At 43.1% G+C, this 19,561-nt stretch overlaps 1 protein-coding gene across 1 annotated transcript in view; it reads left to right on the top strand.

Annotated features, from left to right (window-relative positions):
• LOC139266579 (CUB and sushi domain-containing protein 1-like) overlaps positions 1-19,561 on the top strand; it is a 3,131,815-nt gene that overhangs the window by 2,975,560 nt on the left and 136,694 nt on the right. The window contains exons 56-58 of the mRNA XM_070884173.1: positions 1,006-1,042; positions 6,625-6,633; positions 7,546-7,734. Of these exons, the coding sequence (XP_070740274.1) occupies positions 1,006-1,042; positions 6,625-6,633; positions 7,546-7,734 (235 nt within the window). The remainder of the gene's footprint in view (positions 1-1,005; positions 1,043-6,624; positions 6,634-7,545; positions 7,735-19,561) is intronic.

The following is a 19,561-nucleotide window of genomic DNA, read 5'->3' as shown; positions in this document are numbered from 1 at the left end:
GCTCAAGCTGCCAGCCGTCTTCTGCCCGACATCAAGCTAGCATTCGCCCCTTGCCCCCAGCTCAAGTGGGCATTCTTCTTCTCTCCCTCCCAGATGGTCCTGTCTCCCTCCTCTCACTGATGCTTCATGTCGCTAATCATTCAGCAGTTCAACACTTGACCTCACAAGAATTCCCCTCAACAGCGTGCAGAGGCATTTCAATGGCTTAGAGCAAGAGCAAGTAGGAGCTAGGAGTAGCATTGTTTTTAGAAACATAGACATAGAGAAACATAGAAAATAGGTGCAGGAGTAGGCCATTCGGCCCTTCTAGCCTGCACCGCCATTCAATGAGTCCATGGCTGAACATGCAACTTCAGTACCCCATTCCTGCTTTCTCGCCATACCCCTTGATCCCCCTAGTAGTAAGGACTTCATCTAACTCCTTTTTAAATATATTTAGTGAATTGGCCTCAACAACTTTCTGTGGTAGAGAATTCCACAGGTTCACCACTCTCTGGGTGAAGAAGTTTCTCCTCATCTCGGTCCTAAATGGCTTACCCTTTATCCTTAGACTGTGACCCCTGGTTCTGGACTTCCCCAACATTGGGAACATTTTTTGTCCATGCACAAGGATATTCAGACATTGATTGCCCTTGTGAATTGGCAATGATCATTTCGTGCGGCATAAAAGTTTTGCAGATACATCAGTGGATAAATCTACTGTGAACATTTTGTTTGTAATGTTCTCTCAAAACTTAACTCAGTCGAACACCAGCGGCGTGAGCAACAGTTTATGGTTATGTAAGAGTTACACAATGAAAGCTGCATTGATGTGCAGTAGGATAAGCTTCTACATTAAAAAGGTGAGATCATAAGATTGATAATTTCCCTGGACTAGTTTATGTGCACTTGTGTACTATTCTGTGCTAACAAGTGTATAATTTGCTATTTTATTATATCTCTTTTATTGCTATTTTCTTCCTCCCCTGCTGAAGGCATTGATTGATATGGGTTATAATTCCAAAGTTGCCCGCTGTTCTTCACCCAAGTAGGAATTTATTAAGTGTGGCTCTTGCCAGTGAAAACCAGCAAGTTGTTCGATTGTAGGGGAACTCACAGCCTGTCCCTGTCCTTCCTTTACCCAAAGTTCACATCACATGTGCTTTTCAGCACATCACTGTATAGCCATATGGAGCTTTACAGTGAGCTGTGCCGGAAAGTGCTGGCTAATTTTTCCCTCATTGCCCTGCAGCAATATATAATCCCTTGCATCACACTGGCTGAGATGAGTAATTCACCATAGATCAGGGATCAGACCAAGGTCTTTTGTGAACTGCATGGTTTAGTGCGACACCAAGCATTTATCCACCTGACACTGAGAAAAGAAAGTGTAAAATATATCTATATTGATAATTTCATAATTTAAATTGAGAAACTTCTCTTTATCATAGTCGCATAAAACGTAGTTTTCATAATGTGCCTCACGTACTATTCTGTTTCATTACTGCTTACATTGGCTGTCTGCTACAGTCCAAAATGTAATTCGTTTGGTGAGAGTAAATATTTTGACTATCGGTATGTTGAAAAGCAGGGTTGCCCAATGCATTAGCCACATGTAGCTAATTGGGAATCCAGATATGGCTAATTGCATCTCTGATTAGTAATAAAACTGAGTAAGACACACAGTGATTGGGCATGTGATCTCAATATATATTCACATGGTGTAAGCATGTGTATTTTAAAGTTTTTGTGAATTTTTGGTAAAAGATATGACAAAAAGACAGAGTGTGTTAGAAATATAGAAACATAGAAAATAGGTGCAGGAGTAGGTCATTCGGCCCTTCGAGCCTGCACCACCATTCAATAAGATCATGGCTGATCATTCCCTCAGTACCCCCCTTCCTGCTTTCTCGCCATATCCCTTGATCCCCTTAGCCATAAGGGCCATATCTAACTCCCTCTTGAATATATCCAATGAACTGACATCAACAACTCTCTGCGGCAGGGCATTCCACAGGTTAGGAACTCTCTGAGTGAAGAAGTTTCTCCTCATCTCAGTCCTAAATGGCCTACCCCTTATCCTAAGACTGTGTCCCCGGTTCTGGACTTCCCCAACATCGGGAACATTCTTCATGCATCTAACCTGTCCCGTCCCGTTAGAATCTTATATGTTTCTATGAGATCCCCTCTCATCCTTCTAAACTCCAATGTATAAAGGCCCAGTCGATCCAGTCTCTCCTCATATGTCAGTTCAGCCATCCCGGGAATCAGTCTGGTGAACCTTCACTACACCCCCTCAATAGCAAGAACATCCTTCCTCAGATTTGGAGACCAAAACTTAACACAATATTCCAGGTGAGGCCTCACGCAAGGACCAGTACAACTGCAGTAAGACCTCCCTACTCCTATACTCAAATCCCCTAGCTCTGAAGGCCAACATACCATTTGCCTTCTTCACCGCCTGCTGTACCTGTATGCCAACTTTCAATGACTGATGAACCATGACACCCAGGTCTCGTTGCACCTCCCCTTTTCCTCATCTGCCGCCATTCAGATAATATTCTGTCTTCGCGTTTTTGCCTCCAAACTGGATAATCTCACATTTATCCAAATTAGACTGCATCTGCCATGCAGTGTATTTTGATCATTGTGAGTGCTTTACTTCTTTGTTTACTGAATGGTGGTAGATGTTTGTTAAGTAAATATACACACGTGAAGTATATTTATTTTATTATGCAGTCTGTATAAGGCTTTTGTACTTAAATTAATGGATGTGGCTAAAGCGATGCTGCCATAGCAACACCTGTCAACACTTTCTATTGGACAACACTAATATCAAGAATAAAGAAAATACAAACGTATCATAGTAATATATCTGAGAGTTTAGATGACACTGATAAAAAACGTCCAATTTCTGAGCATGTATGAAGCTCAGAAACCATCAAGAGACAGACAGACAGGCAGTGACTGATGAAAAATAGATAGAAACATGGATTGATGGAAAAAAATTCTATTTGCAGAATCCCCTCATGAGAATTGAGCACAAAATTAGGATTCGAAGAAATAATAGGGGGTGACGTTTATCTTTTGGCAGTGCTGTAAAAAGGCAGTATTGGAATGGCCACCCATTATGTCTTTCGGATAAGACGTTAAACCGAGGCCCTGTCTGCTCTCTCAAGTGGATGTAAAAGATCCCATGGCACTATTTCGAAGAAGAACAGGGGAGTTATTCCCAGTGTCCTGGCCAATATTTATCCCACAATCAAAATAACAAAGAAACAAATGGTCTTTATCACATTCCTGTTTGTGGAAGTTTGCTGTGTGCAAATTGGCTGCCACGTTTCCCACATTACAACGGTGACGACACTCCAAAAGTACTTCATTGGCTGTAAAGCGCTTCGAGATATCTGGTGGTTGTGAAAGACACTATATAAATCCAAGTCTTTCTTTCTATATACCCCGCTCGATTTCCCTTTGCATTGACGTCAATGGTAGGGAAGATCAGGCAGGGTGTATAACGTGCAGCGGATCTGATAAATGCCAAAAGTTAAACTTGCAGCTCAGGAGTTTGGTCACAGCAGTAACAAAACAACTGAATCCTCAAATTGGAGAGATTGATGGACATTGTTAAATTAAACAATAAAATATATTTTTTAACTTAACTTGAAGGAAATGTTACTTATCCCGTTCGTTTTGCTTTTTCAAAATTCCTGTAATCCAGATTTACTACTTTTTTGGGGTGGAGGTTCCTTGATTTAAATTATTAATTTGACATGAATCGCTGGGCTGGAGCCCACAGCATGAGAGCAGAAGGTTACAGCATTAAAGCAACAGCCAGGCGTGAAGCCCCACAATATCAACTGGAAGTTGATGCTGGCAGACTGCAGATTGGGGCACTGAGAAAGAAAAGAGACACCAGAATACTTCAGTTTGTGATCAGCTGTGAGTTACACCGCACCACAAAGTCACAAACTTCAAGTCTTCCTCCGTTCAAGCGTGGGATTCTAAATCGGCAGAACTGACTGCGAAAATTCAGAGACCTCAAATTCACTTCAAAATTGAGGATTTCCAAACTGAGTACAGGAAGCTGCCAACTGTACACAGATATACTTTCAAGCATCTATTCATTGCTTTATACCCTGTACTGCAGTGGAGTTACAAACAGCATCAGTAGCAACACAAGAACTACTCTGACTTTCATTTTTGGCCATTGAACCTTCCCTGGTGTCTCAGCCCGCCCTCAGCAGGAGGAGAATGACAGCGTGCAGCTGCAGCAATGCTGCCTCCAGAGGAGTAGCCAAGCACTACACCTTGAGCTGGTTCTCTGTTGGAGGCAGCAGCACTGCCACATGCAGTGCAGAGCGGCTACCTCTGACGTTGAGGCTGCTGTCAGTAGCAGGCTTGCAAATCAACTGTTTACCCTCAAATATGTGTCAGGGACGCCTAGAAGCCAATCAGAGTTTATTATGCAAATAAACTGTAGGAAGACGTTGGACGTTGTACTTTTTGCGCCAATTTAAATCTCATTAAAATGACGACGATGGGATGACTGTTGACACTGGTGACTGTGCGAAGCTACTATTCCAAATCCAATTGCTCCTGAAAAGATTTTTTGCCAGTGTAGTCTTATTTGCAAACTGTTTATTTTGTATATGTTTGGGTACAAGGAGTTAAATTGGATGCGTAGGGTGTGTAAAATAGAATTTGTTTCACAGCCCAATGCACTTTCAAAATGGTGAATTTGAAGAGCATTGATTAAAGCATCACAGGCATGAAGGTTCTATAGCTGTGATACAAACATTGAAATGAATTGCATATTTGGCTGGTATCCTAATTATCTTTTACGCGTCAGTAATAAACAGGCCATGCGTGTGATGGTAAAATATCATTAGTAACATTGTTATGAACTAGCTAAATTAACTGAGTAAATATGTATTCTGCTTTGCCAAAAAGATTCAAAGTTTATTTATTTGGATGAGGGGGGAGCGGGGTTAACAGATATTGTCATTCTACATTTTACAGCATTAGGGCTGATCGGATTGAGGAATTCTCTGCCCCTACAAAACCACCAACATGTAATTGTCAGAATCTGCTCCAGAAATAAACAAATAGATAAAAACACAGATTTGTGCAGAGATAGATACAAATGCACATACACAAGTGGACAGATGTGTGGAGTAAGAGTTTTCTAAAGCACAATGGAGACACAATGCCCTTAATCCAATCATATTCAGCAAGCCACCAAGGAAATGGATCCCTGGGGCACATGCCTCACGAGATCAGCAGGGCAAAGGACGCACATGCACACCTGGACCGCCCTAGTCCACTAGAGAAATGGATGCCTCGGACTACTCGTCCTCACCGGATCACAAAGGAAAGGGATGTTTTGAAGCTTTGCCCTTCCTCGATCAGGAAAGAAGCAGATGCAGAGGGTTTGCTGGGCCATAAGGGAAACAAATATCTTGGATAGACAGTCCTCACTAAATCACAGTAGAAATAGATGTTTCAGATGTAAGTCCATTCATAAATCACAAGGGAAATTAACCAGGAGAATCAGCTGGGCCAACAGAAATAATAAATGCAAACAGAAAAAAAAACTAGAAATGAAAATCACTGACCATTGCTGTTTTCCAGCTGCTAATAGCAAACGCACAGAAAGAGACACAGTAGGGCATAAGTTTGTTTATTGCCTAATCTCAATGTTCCACACACAGAATGACTGAAGCACAGTGACCCATTGCACAATAACTACCCATTTTTAATAAAGGGAAGTAAACTGAACTAAAGTCAAAGGGGCATAAATCCACACTGGAAAAGACAATCAGGCTGAGTGCAAAACGAGCCACCGATTTGTTATTGCCCCTATTGCACACCGACCCAAGACAAATTTATACCGCAAACCTTCGATTGATTGGAATTGAGTCGAGTTAAGCGTTCATGCTAGTGTACTATGCCAGCTCCAAAAAATATACAAAGGTAGAATATTTCCTTTTATGCTCAACCGTAAACCTGGTTCATAAAAGTTTACTTATAATGGTGCAACAATATTCCCCCACAGTGTGGTTCAGTACTGTCATTGTGACATCTGTTTGAAATGCTTACAGCTGCGTATGAGAGAAATATACTCCATGAGTGAGTTATGGCAAGCGAAAAGGTGCTAGCAATGGAGTGCTGCAGACGGGGCCTAGGTTTAACATCACATCCAAAAGACGGCATCTCCGACAGTGCAGCACTACCTCAGTACTGCACTGGGAGTGTCATCCGAGTTTATGTGTTCAAGTTTATGGAGTGGGGCTTGAACCCATGACCTTCTGATTCAAAGACGAGAGTGCTACCCACTGAACCATAAATAGAATAGATTCATTGCATATCGTATAGATGCATTTAAGGGAAGGCTAGATAAGCACATGAAGTTGGAAGGAATAGAAGGTTATGCTGATAATTAGAGGAGGAAGGATGGGAGGAGGCTCGAGTGCAGCATAAATGCCAGCATGGACTGGTTGGGCGGAATGGCCTGTATATGTGTTGTATATTCCATGTAATTCTATATAAATCTATGAATTAACCTGCTAACACTTGGCACAAAGACAGTAATGGTGGTTATCATTATTGATTTGTTCAAGTGTCATTGTTCAAAGAGTAAAGAGAATGAAGGTGTGGATATAATTTAAATATCAGGGATCTCCAGTTAGAAAATAGTTAAGTGTAACAATTAAAGTAAGGCAGAAAAGGGATTCAGTTACAAATTACATTTAGAATTACATTCAAACTTCTAAATACTGTAATTCTTTTATTCTTTATAGTTCTTCCCAAAATGTTCTACCCTTTTGCAGACAAAATGCTTGCGAAGCTTTGAGAACATGAGATGTAAGGGGTCATTTACCTCTGGCAGAGATTAACCTCATCCCACAGCACATAATGGAAAAGTGTCAGTTTGCTGTGCACAATTTTCCAATAGGTAGTGCAGCATGTATATGGAAAATTGACATACTCCATTAAACCACTTTGTCGCTCCATCAGAGCCAGTGGGTTGTTTTGACATTCTTATGTCATTCTTATTCTTATTTAAAGTGTCAGCTGTGGCTCAGTGGGTAGTACACTCGCCTCTGAATCATAAGGTTGTGGGTTCAAGTCCCACTCCAGGAACTTGAGCACATAAATTTAAGCTGACACTCCAGTGTAGTGCTGAGGGAGTGCCGTCTTTTGGATGAGACATTAAACCGAGGTCCCAGGTGGACGTAAAAGATCCCCTGACACTATTTTGAAGAAGAGCAGGGGAGTTATCCCCAGTGTCCTGGCCAATCTTTATCCCTCAATCAACATAACACAAACAGATTATCTGGTCATTATCACATTGCTGTTTGTGGGAGCTTGCTGTGAGCAAATTGGCTGCCGTATTTCCCACATTACAACAGTGACAACACTCCAAAAGTATTTCATTGGCTGTAAAGTGCTTTGAGACGTCCAGTGGTTGTGAAAGGTGCTATATAAATCCAAGTCTTTCTTTTTTATGTTCTGATAGTTTATGGTTTTATGACATTTGATATCTATTCTATTGAATTGCAGTGGTGAACTGTACGGATCCTGGGTTTGTGGAAAATGCTGTTCGTCTCGGGCAGCAGAGTTACCTGCAAAGCTTCACGTTTGGAAGCAGTGTGGCGTACCAGTGTAAATGGAGCTTCTACCTCCTTGGCTCAGCCGTGCTGACCTGTCAAGTAAATGGCCTGTGGGACCGATCGCTACCAAATTGCTTACGTAAGTAACACCTGGTTCTCTAAAGTGCATCCTTGTTCACTTTTAACGTTGTTCAACTTGCAGCACATTTGGTTTTGAATTGCCACAGTTCAAGTGGTACGTGAAGCTGTAGCTCTGACACACAGTGTGCTGGTAAGTTATTCTCCCAACATTTCACTCTGCCAAGGCTGGCTGCCCTCAGGAAAACCAGGCCTACATGATGCCGAACAGGCAAGCCTTAACCGTAACCAGTTAAGATAAGTTTTACAAAAATACTTCCCTGAACATGGAGTTTCCCTTATCACTACCGCTCGCTCTTCCCCTCGCTGCCCGATCGCGGCAATCCCTTTCCTCACTTACCTGTGGGCCATTGCGATGCCAGCAGTGGCCCGATCTGTCATTGCATTTCATTACTGAGCTGCCTGTTCCCCTCTGCAGCTCGCCAGCTGGATGGAAATGAAGCCTGAGGCCTAATATCAGGGCACCTATGGCCTCCCCGTTCAGGTGCAGGGACCGATCCCGGCACACCACCTCGCCCCCGCCGTTTTTATTTAGATTTTCAGCATTTGCCGTATTCTTTGGGGTCAAAGTTCACTTCCGCAAGAAAGCTGGCGCAGCTACCCTTTTTTGAAAGGTGTTTCCGCCTCTCCGTTGATTTTCAGCATTTAGGTTTTTTTTTGTCATTTGACTAGAAGTCGGTCACAGTGGGGACAGGAGATCGACTAAAAGCCAGGCTGAGTGGCTGAATATTGGTCGGACAGAGACTCCACTGCTGTCAATCAGCGGTGGAGTTGTGGTGATGACACCGTGTGTGTGCGTCACTATGCTCCCTCCACTCCGTTAAAGATGAGAGAATCAGTCATTTTAAATCTTCTGCTACTGAGCCGCCAGGGAGGGTTTTGGCCGGGCCAGCGGCCTGGCACCTAAGAGGGAGGCCGGGCTGCCCGTTGGCGGCTCGGCTGAACCCATGGGCACTATCTTGCCGACCGATCGGGAAGTCGGCCGCCAAAAATAAATACATGGTGGCCTCGGCAGTGGGCCCTCCCCTTGAAGGACCGCCATGCTACCGGGCCACGCTCACTCCGGATAAGGTGCACTGACAGAAAAAGCTGTCGGGGGCACCGCACAGTGGGGCATCGATCTTTTGAGCTAAATTTTGCCCTGTGTCTTTTTCAGGTGAGGGAGAACGGCAGTGCGCATTCTGATGATGCACTTGCAGCGGTCATCAGCATCGGGGTGGACTCAGGTCCAGGCCGAAAAATCCCCAACCTGAATTTGGGTCAGGTCGGCCAGTTGACCAGAAAGTGGTGGCCATGGGATTCCGCCACATGGTCGCCGCAAATGGGCAGTAACGGGTCTTTCTGAGACCCTGAATTTCGGCCCCTTTGTGTTTTGTTTTATAGAGGCCCACTCTTTTGGGGAAGGTGAGGGAGTGAGAAAGACTGCGAGGAACCCAATTCCGGAGGGGAAAAGAGAAAGAAACCTGTTGAACTGGGTGAGAAAGGCGCAGCAGAGAGAGAGAGAGAGAGACCCCGATGGCAGGGGAGGGATGGGAATGAAGAGGGAGAGCTACTGTTTGGGGGACGGAAAGAGAACATCTTCAATGGGAAACAAACAAGTTTAAGGGGGGAAAAAGCAGACCCGGTTGAGTTAGGGAGGAGAGAGAGAGAGACAACCTGTTGAGTGGAGTTGGGGGGGTGAGCTGAGACAGAAATCCTCCGGCTGGGATCTCGATTTTCGTGTAAAATGGAGGAGATGTTTGCTTATCAGAGCCACATTAGTAAAGAACATATCCTCCCACTCAATCAGCAATTAGATGGGATATCCAGCAGTTATTAAGAAGATATTTGTTATGTATTAATGCTTGGGGGTCACCAGACAACAGAGGGCGTCGCAGTCGGAGGTCATCGGACTGTACGCATGTGACGTGTGCTTGGTCACCTGTATAAAAGCTGGGTGTCTTTGTCATGCTGGCACTCTTGGGCTGGAATAAAGATGGATCAGGTTGCACCTGAGTGAGTTTACAGTAACCAGACTCTTGAGTCATTACAATATTGAATCTGAAATAAAAATTAAAACGGTTCTGTATCATTATGACATTTATGCATTCAGTGCAAATCGAAATGCCAGCTGTTTTGCGGAGGGGGTGGAATCCACCTATGAAATGACTCCAATTCTTTGGAGTTATTTTTTACTACTTCCTGTCAATGTCTGGTGTAAGCAAGGTAATTATTCTGGTGACTTTTTCCCTCCTATCAATCACGTGCACTATTGTCGCAATGATCTATGAGCAGCAGGAGATTAGTTTATCATAAACCCAGCTGCAGCTCAGTACTTGGTAGTTTAACCCAGTGACCAGTATTTACTATTTTTGTGGGTCAGGAATGCTTGACCAGGCTCCACAGAAATAACCTGCTGCCACACTGGATCCCACCTTCAATTAAGCTTTTTCCAGACCGAGGGGCCAGCTGGGCGCCCGATATAATGGTAGCCCGAATTGGGCGAGGGCTTGAGTTTCCTTCCCTCGGCCCAGGCCCGGCCCTCAATATGGACCGTCAGGGCCTCAGCCGGCCAGCCAACCAAAAACCACACCAAGCGAAAATATACCCCACCGTCTGGATTCACAGGTGAAGCAAGGCTCTTTGACAGGGTACTGGAGGAAACCCAGTGCTGGGGATACAAAGCACAAAGTCAGCATCTTGAGGATTAAAAGAACATAAGAACATAAGAAGTGGAGCAGGAGTAGACCATTCTGCCCCTCGAGCTTGCTCCACAATTCAATAAGATTATGGCTAATCTTCTACTTCAACTCCACTTTACTGCACTGTCCCCATATCTCTTAATACCCTTAATATTTAAAGAACCATCAATCTCTGTCTTGAATATACTCAATGACTGAGCCTTCACAGCCCTCTGGGGTAGAGAATTCCAAAGATTCACCACCCTCTGAGTGAAGAGCTTTCTCCTCATCTCAGTCCTAAATGGCCGACCCTTTATTCTGAGACTGTGACCCCTGGTTCTAGACTCCTCAGCCAGAGGAAGCATCCTCCCTGCATCTACCCTGTAAAGCCCTGTAAGAATTTTGTATGTTTCAATGAGATCACCTCTCATTCTTCTAAAGTCTAGAGAATATAGGCCTAGTGTACTCAATCTCTCCTCATAGGACAATCCCCCCATCCCAGGACTGGTGAACCTTCGCTGCACTCCCTCAATGGCAAGTATATCCTTCCTTGGGACAAGAAAACAGGAAAAAGGAACACATTTCTGTGTGGTGAAGCAACCTGGAGCAGAGCTTGCAGCGAGCAGCCTCATGACCCTTTGAGTCTGTGAGTCAATTGTTTTGCGGCTGGAGCTTCTGTGCTGCATACAGATTTTAAAAACTAATTATATCAGCTAAGTAACCTGCCCTTCAACAAAAGAGTAAATATAATGAAACTCCTGCAATTTTAAACCTTTGAAGACTGATAGGATTTTTACATCATTCCGATTCAAAAACAACGACAAGGTTCAAATTGTTTTGAATTTATTGCAGTATAGAGGAGCCTTAATTGGTGATGATAGATGTGGAATCAAAGGGCCCAAGTTTCCGCCTCCTGTAAAAACGGTGTACCTCCATAAGGTGCGCCGACTTTCTGGAATAAAAGGGCGCCGAAAACTTACCTGCTAATTCTCCAAGCTCCTCAGGATGTCTTCGAGCTCGGCATAGCGCAGCACAAGGGGTGTGAGGCGGGGCCAGGTCCTGGTGCTGAAAACAGTGCCGGGACCTCTGCACATGCACGCTGGAGTGTGCGTGCATGTGCAGTAGCTCCTTGCAGCCCGATGCTCTGCAGTTCAGCCTCCTGTTCAGCTCCGCCCGGGTTGAGCCTCCTCCGGTCAGGTTTTTGGGTTCAGCCTGTATTGAATATGGTTGTGAGTAGTTTACTTCTCTGGCAATGTGTTTTGTGTATATGATGCTGTTTAGCATTGTTGTGTTTTTAATAAGGCTGGTTGTCTGGGCAGAAGCTAATGGCTTTATAATTTTGAATCCTGATTTTTGAAAAGTTTGGAGCAAATATATTATTTAATGGATTTTGGTCTAGCCAATTGTCAAATTGAACATGTATTACTTGTAGCCAGAACCAAAATATTTGGCACAGTTTATCCATTTATTATTTCATGCACACTGTAATGGTAAACTGTAAATTTCAGGAAAACTAACGTCGAATTATTGGAATACACGCAAGAATTTTGAATGAAAGTCTAGCTGTAAAAAATCTACAGGGCCTCCTGTTCAAACTTGCAAAATAGGCGGAAGTGGTTGGTAACGCCCCCTTTTGAAAAAAAAATACTGTTCTAAAACAGAACTGTTCTAACTCACTAAAATTGGAGCAAACTAAATGCCGAGGATTGCAATTTCTAAGATATTCCATTCTAAATTAGTTGCTCCAAACAAAAGGAGCAACTCAGGCCGAAATTTGAGCCCAAAGATACCGGATTGTATTAACAACAAGATCCCAGTTAAAATGTGTGACTGCTGTTTATCACTCTGTAAAGTCAACGATGGTGCCACAATTGTTAACCCTGTGACGAGTTTACTCATCAAGGTGCCACGGGTACCAGGATGGTCCCAGGTTTGACTCTTGTATATTCTGGATTAGTTGGTTTCAGCTGAGCCTGTGGTAGGGAACCGATGCAATCTTTAACTGGTCCAGTCTGTCTCATCTACCCACAACCTTCAAACTGGCCCCCAGCTCCCAATATTTTTACCGGTCCACCTCCCATAGGGCTGGATTTCCTGTCCTTTGCGCTTCAGGTTTCGCCCCAGGGCAGCAAGGTCTCTTGCGTCCCTTCGCGATCCTCTGCTCTGTTTTTGCGGCGGCCTTTAGTAGCACCGTTGGGCAGAGCTGCGCCGGGCGTGCGACACCTCTCGTTGCCACATCGTGCGAGTTTTGACTCGAGCTCGACCCGTACGCCTGGAATCACATCTCGCAATGACCGCCTGGGAAACCAGAGCGGTGAAAAAGGTAAAGGTAAGTGCGAGTGTTTGTTCTTTTCATTCTTTTAGCGATTTGTGTTGTGGTGGCGTGGGCAATGTTTTGGGAATGTTTTTGTGTTTTTTTTAAGGTTTCCCCCCCACCCACCCCAGGCCTCTCTCGGAGCGCACACGGCCCGGCACTTTAGTTCGCGAGTTTCTCATTTTTGCGCCTTGAAAATTGTACAACGCCTCCCTTCATGCTGCATACCCTGACGCATGGCCCAGATGATGAAAATTCCTTACTAAAGCGCAACCTATTCCCGGCCGGTAACTTTCCCGCCCCGCTCCGTTTTCGCTCTGGAAACAGAAAAGCCTAAAATCGAGCCCATAGTGCTTAGCCTATGGTTCCACCTTTTTCCAACTTATCTTCACCACAGTGAAAATTAGAAACAAATCCAACGTCAATACTTAATCACAAAGATTTATTACATTAAAAACATGTAAAGGAATGGGTTCCCTTCATCTCAGCAAGTTTGTCCATTGAATAGCTGAGGCACAGAGACCAGGAAGGGTCTGTCTCTTTGGATAATGCAAGAAAAAGTATTCTAATCGGCCTTCATTATGCATACTCGCAGTGTAATTTGCACTGTATGTTTGTCCATGTGCAATTGTGCATCTTGAAGAGACTGTGGAGAGTATGATTGATTATTATTCATTATTGGCCTCCCTTCCCTCCTTAATTTGGCTATCTTGAAATCAACAAACATCATTAAAGTTATTATCACCCATTTGTTGATTTCAGCCAGGCACTTAATAACTCTGTTCAATTATAATGTTTATAACAGCTTTTCCTGATGAATCACAATAATGAACTATGATTAAATCCTCATCATTTGAGGAAGGTAGGTGCTCAAGTACAGTCTCATAGCAGTACATTTACTACACCAGTGGCAACCTCCGAGAAGCAAAGCTTACTTAAGCTATTACTGATTCAACAGAAGGAGCTTCCCACAAAGCTGCTTTATTGGTTAAATGGGATGTTGGGGGTGTTAAGATTACAACTGACAGAAGCGTCAATGATTGAATTGTGATCCACAAAACTTAAGTAACCTTTGATTATGAAAGCAATTGTGTAAAGTGAAGCCCACAAGATCACTGCACCTTAAGGGTCTTGCTTTTCTTAAACATCACAGCTGAGATGATGAGAGTTATCGGTAAACCAACCTCTGTTCCAAATGTTCTGAACCACAACATCCATTTTAAATCAGGCCTCTGTTGAAATAGTCTCCATTCAGTTAATATGAGCTTCTTTAAGTCATTCATTTTCATGCTGCAATTTACAGTAGAACGGAATGCAGTGACCTTGAGAAACCACAAAAGGAGTGTGGGTCACCAATCATTGGTGATGCACAATGCAGAATAAAGGTATTTTAATAGATTAAATATGGTAAATTATCATGCTACTATATTTTGCATTAATGCAAATAAAGCTACTCTCATTTTTGTACCGAAGAGTATTGCAAAACTACTGACTGAATAAAACATTGGAGCATTCAAAGTTAATTCTATGGGGTAATGCTGCTAACTGTTAAAGTGACTGATTTTTTTTTAAACCCTGCACCACATTCAATTAATAAGCAGGGAAATTAAATAATTCTTTGAAATTGATTATTTGTTTATTAATTAGAGCAGATTGTCATTTGTTTATGAAAATATATTGGCCCCGAACTTGGTGTACTTACCGCCCGCTGCCGCCGACTGTTGGCAAGTTTTCTGCGTGATCTCCCCTCCGAGCCAATTTGGATCAGGCCTCCTGCCGGCAGGGAGGGAAGACTACTGGGGACTGCCCACTGACGTCCTCTGGTGCCCAACATGCGTAAGTGTCCTCCCGCCCGCCGAGCTGCCAGTTTGGGGGAAGGACCGGCGCATGGAGGCAGGTCTAACCTCAACAGTAAGTAAGAAGTCCTGCAAAAAAAGGTTAGTAAACTTCTGTTCTTTATTTTTTTTCCCAGTGATTCAGGTAGACAGGGGGGCGGGGGGTTCCCCTGAAGGTTTTTCAGTGTTTTTTATTTTTTGAGAATTTTTAATTTTATATGTTCCCCCCACTCCTGGGCCTGACTCGATCCTCAGTGATACTTTGCCGAGGATTACATTTTCCACCAAGATTGGGAGCTCCCGCCCGCTGCCCCCCCGATTCAGGCCGTAAGTCGCTTTTTTGCCGCCGGGCGGTATTTCCAGGACTTCTCCACGAAACACCCGCCCAAGGTACCATCAGGTATCTCAGCGGTCCTTTTGGGTGACACTTGGGCAGAACTTAGCTTCCACCAAGTTCGGGGCCATTGTTAGCTTGCCAATTTTACTGAATTGTTAGTTATCTCCTATTTAAGCCAGTGTCTTGTTTCTGGTTCATTTTCATCATGTTATTTTTTTATTTATTCATGGAATGTGGGCATCGCTGGAAAGGCCAGCATTTATTGCCCATCCCTAATTTCCCTTGAGAACATGGTGGTGAGCCGCCTTCTTGAACCGCTGTAGTCCATGTGGTGAAGGCAGTGCTGTTAAGGAGGGAGTTCCAGGATTTTGACCCAGCGATAATAAAGCAACGGCAATGTACTTCTAAGTCAGGATGGCGTGTGACTTGGAGGGGATCGTGGAGGTGGTGGTGTTCCCATGCGCCTGCTGCCCTTGTCCTTCTAGGCGGTAGAGGTCGCGAGTTTGTGAGGTGCTGCCGAAGAAGCCATGGCGAGTTGCTGCAGTGCATCTTGTAGATGGTACACGGTATGTTGGTGGTGGAGGGAGTGAATGTTTAAGGTGATGGATGGGGTGCCAATCAAGCAGTCTGTTTTGTCCTGGATGTTATCAAGCTTCTTGAGTGTTGTTGGACTTACACTCATCCGGGCAAGTGGAGATTATTCCATTACACTCCTGACTTGTGCCTTGTAGATGGTGGACAGGCTTTGGGGAGTCAGGAGGTGAGACACCCACTGCAGAATACCCAGCATCTGACCTGCTCTTGTAGCCACAGTATTTAGCTGGTCCAGTTAAGTTTCTGGTCAATGGTAACACTCAGAGTGTTGATGGTGGGGGACTCGGTGATGGTAGTGCCGTTGAATGTAAAGCGGCGGTGGTTAGACTCTCGCTTGTTGGAGATCGTCATTGCCTGGCACATGTGTGGCACGAATGTTACTTGCCACATCAGCACAAGCCTGAATGTTGTCCAGGCCTTGCTGCATGCGGACATGGTCTGCTCCATGTAGTCAATCGAGCAGCTAATTGAGATTTATGCCACATATTAGCTCCCTTTCTCCTATAATCTACAATCATTTAAAGGCTGCCCTTATATTTTAATTTACACTTCTTCTGTCGCTTATTGATTTACCTCCTCTTCTCTCCTGCCTTTTTCAACTGTTACTGAGGTGAATGAAGTGAATGCGAGGGGTACTCAGGTGAATGATCAGCCATGATCTTATTGAATGGCGGTGCAGGCTCGAAGGGCCGAATGGCCTACTCCTGCACCTATTTTCTATGTTTCTATGTTTCTATGTTATAGTCTCTTGCATATGAGCCTTGGCACTTCACCTGGGTTTCTGAAAATATTGTTAAAAATATATATATTTTGACATTCTGCATTTGGTTCAACTTTTTACTAATGTATTTGGCTGCAAAAATATACAATTTACATTTCTTCTGTCACTGATTGTTCAGGGTATTCTTGCTCCCTTGAATTCCTTATTCAACCTATGCAAATTTTAGTCCAGAAATTAACCATAATGAAGTCCAGATACTTTTCTCTCCTGGCTTGCACCTTGACTTCTCATTCAAGAGGGAAGTCAAGTGAATATTTCTTCGTCATTGCATACTTAATACTGTTCTATTCCGTTAGTGATTTGAAACAGTCAGAGCTCGTATACCTGTAGGTTTCTACATTTTTGGATTGCAACGATGTAAAATAATTTATTTGCCACAGTTAAGCACTGGAGTGAATGAGCAGTCTCCTATGCAGGAATTTTGAGGATCTGGTTAGTGGAAATGGAGGTAGGGAAGGAAATGTACAACAAGCCCATGCCTCAGTTTTCAATTCATCCTATGTGCTATAATTGTAACAGCCAAGGCCATCGACTTAGTTCTCAATTTATCCTCAAAATTCTTCTTACCAATTCCTGTATTTTCTAAGTTATTGCAGTAAGTGATAACTACATGTAATGCGGTCTACTGGGAAATTTCAAAATTAATTCGCTTTCTCCACTTGTAGAAGTAGATTGTGCAGAATAGCACAACTTAATCTGTGTAGGGAGAACAGTGTTGTGTTTGTCACTTGTAATTGAGAAGCAGTGGTTCAAAACTCTTTATTTCCCTTGTTGGGCTTTTGTACGACAAGTAAGCAAGCTGTTCTTCAAAGGTCACTGACTAATGCTTTTTGTGTTTTTTTTTATTTAATATGCAAGAAATTTTAATGCTCTCAGGATGTAATTTCACTAAGAGTGCATGCTATAGTACACATTTTATAATACATGCAGATAAATGATCATACAGTATTGTACAATTCTACACATTAGGGTGACATGGCTGGGGTCATGCCTAGTCCAGAAGTGTGGGAAGTTTGCTAGAAGGGGCAAGAGGTGCTGCAATCGGTCCTTGCTGAAATTTTGCAGACTGCTGGGGGTTGTCTTCACAGCAAGTAGCCGAGGGGGCTTTTCTTAATGTTGGAGCTTTGGTGGGTGGATGTGTAGCTGACCGTCAGGATGGACCCCATCTCTCCTGGTGTTTCTCCATCTCCGTGTGCAGCCCATACATTACCTACTCTGATTAGCAGATGCCCTACATGGGTTTATATTATACGTTGGTTGGAGGAGGCATTAAATTGCTCTAGCAGAGGAGGATGCAACTTCTCACTGTCAGCAGTGAGATCTTCTGAGCTTACAAGTGGTTAGGGTTCCTTTTACTCATGAATCATTGTCAAGTATAAAAAGTTAAAAAAAAACACATAGGTTCCTTTTGATGTGTCTAGTGCCTGGATTTTCTAGAAAGAAAAAAAAATTAACTTATATTTATATAGCACCCTTCACAACCTCAGAATAATCAGACAATTAAGTACCTGCACGTTAAAATGTAATCACTGTTGTAATGCAGGGAAGGATGGCAGCCAATTTGCACAGAGCAAAGTCCTATTACAGCAATAAAATACCGTCTTTCAGATGAAACGTTAAACCGAGGCCCTGTCTGCTCTCACAGGTGGATGTAAAAGATCGCATGGCACTATTTCGAAGAAGAGCAGGGGAGTTATTCCTGGTGTCCTGGCCAATACTGCATGCTCGAGGCCTTCTGTGACCGGTGGGCACCGGAGGGACTGGCATGCATTATCACAATCAGGAACAAAATGTTAATTTAATTTATTAAGATTACTTTAAAATGTTGTTTTTAATTTACAGTCTTTATTGGGGGGCACATGATTGACTTTTAATTGGCAATTGCCAACATTAAAAAGAGTCAGCAATAAAATAATGGCCATATAATTTGTTTTAGGTAACTATTTGAGCGATAACTGTTGGCCAGGACACCAGGAGAACTCTCCTGCTTCTTTGATTAATGCCATAGGATCATTTACGAGAAGACAGACAGTGCCTTTGGTTTAATGTCTCATCCATAAATAGTGCATCTTCCCAGTGCAGCAATCCCCCAGTACTGCACTGAAGTGTCAGCCTAGATTATGTCCTAAAGTCTTTGGAGTGAGGTTTGAACCCATTAGACATGACCACTGATCCAAGGTTGACACATTGCAAGCAGGCAGCCATGGTGTACTGACAACAGTCAATCAGAACATTTAACTTCCCAGGTAATTTCCATTGCCAATGGAAAGATCAGGGTGGGCCATTCTTCTTCTTATGAGCAGAGTATAAAAAATATCTAAATTTTGTTTTGAAACTCCCTTGATGCACATGGTCCTACTGTGAACTGGACAATTGATTTTGTGATCACCCCTTTCTTTAAAAACAATTCTTTGCCATGTGGGCTGGCTGTTTCATTAATCGTGGAAATTGGACCGTGGGTTCTAAGTTCTGCCACCCTGTTCATGTTTACCGTATTCTCTTCCTTGCTAGTTACAATGGGCTCAATTTTGGCCAGAAGCTGCTCCGTTTTTTTTGGAGAAATTGATTTTTCTGGAGTATCTTAAAAGTCCCCATTTTGCATATTCAATTTGCGCCAGTGTAAGTGAGTTAGTTAGGATTTTTTTAGTTTAGTTTTTTTTTCTCAAAAGGGGGCATTACCAGCCACCTATGCCAGTTTTGGCCATTTAGGCCACTTTGGACAGCTAATAGTTACTCCAAATCTACTTAGGCCAGCGTATGTGGCCACTTCAGAAAACCCTTGCGGAGAGTTAAGAAATCAGCGCAGGTAGGTACATCGGAGGCCAATAGAACTTAATGACTTGACGAAAGAATGTGAATAGGATCAAACAGCTATACAGGACATCATATGACAAACTTCGCAAAGTTAATTTACTATACAACAGAAGCATTCATGAAAGCTTAAACTACAAAAATTAAAGAAGTAAAAGATAGTTGAATTAAATTGCCCTAATCTCACAACTGATTTAAACAACTATTTGTTTGCAATGATTATACTGGGCCAAAATTGAGCCGATATTATCTAAATAAAGTCTACTTCAATAAATAAGATATTCTCTCAGTGTTCCTCATTCACTTATGTTCTTCTTTCACAATAGCACCAGGTGAATAGGCTTGACAAATGGTCACCATTATTCACAAGAGAGAAAACATATTTACATCATTTTTTCAAAATATCCAAAAGTCCAGGAAAATGACAAGCCATTAAGAAAGTTCAAAAATAGCTGCTGTGCATAAAATTTCAAACCTGAGGTCGATCGCACCGGGA

Source organism: Pristiophorus japonicus, chromosome 7 (assembly GCF_044704955.1).
Source record: "Pristiophorus japonicus isolate sPriJap1 chromosome 7, sPriJap1.hap1, whole genome shotgun sequence".
Taxonomy (NCBI): domain Eukaryota; kingdom Metazoa; phylum Chordata; class Chondrichthyes; family Pristiophoridae; genus Pristiophorus; species Pristiophorus japonicus.
The sequence above is the reverse complement of the archived record's forward strand: the minus strand, read 5'-3'. Positions and strand labels throughout refer to the sequence as shown.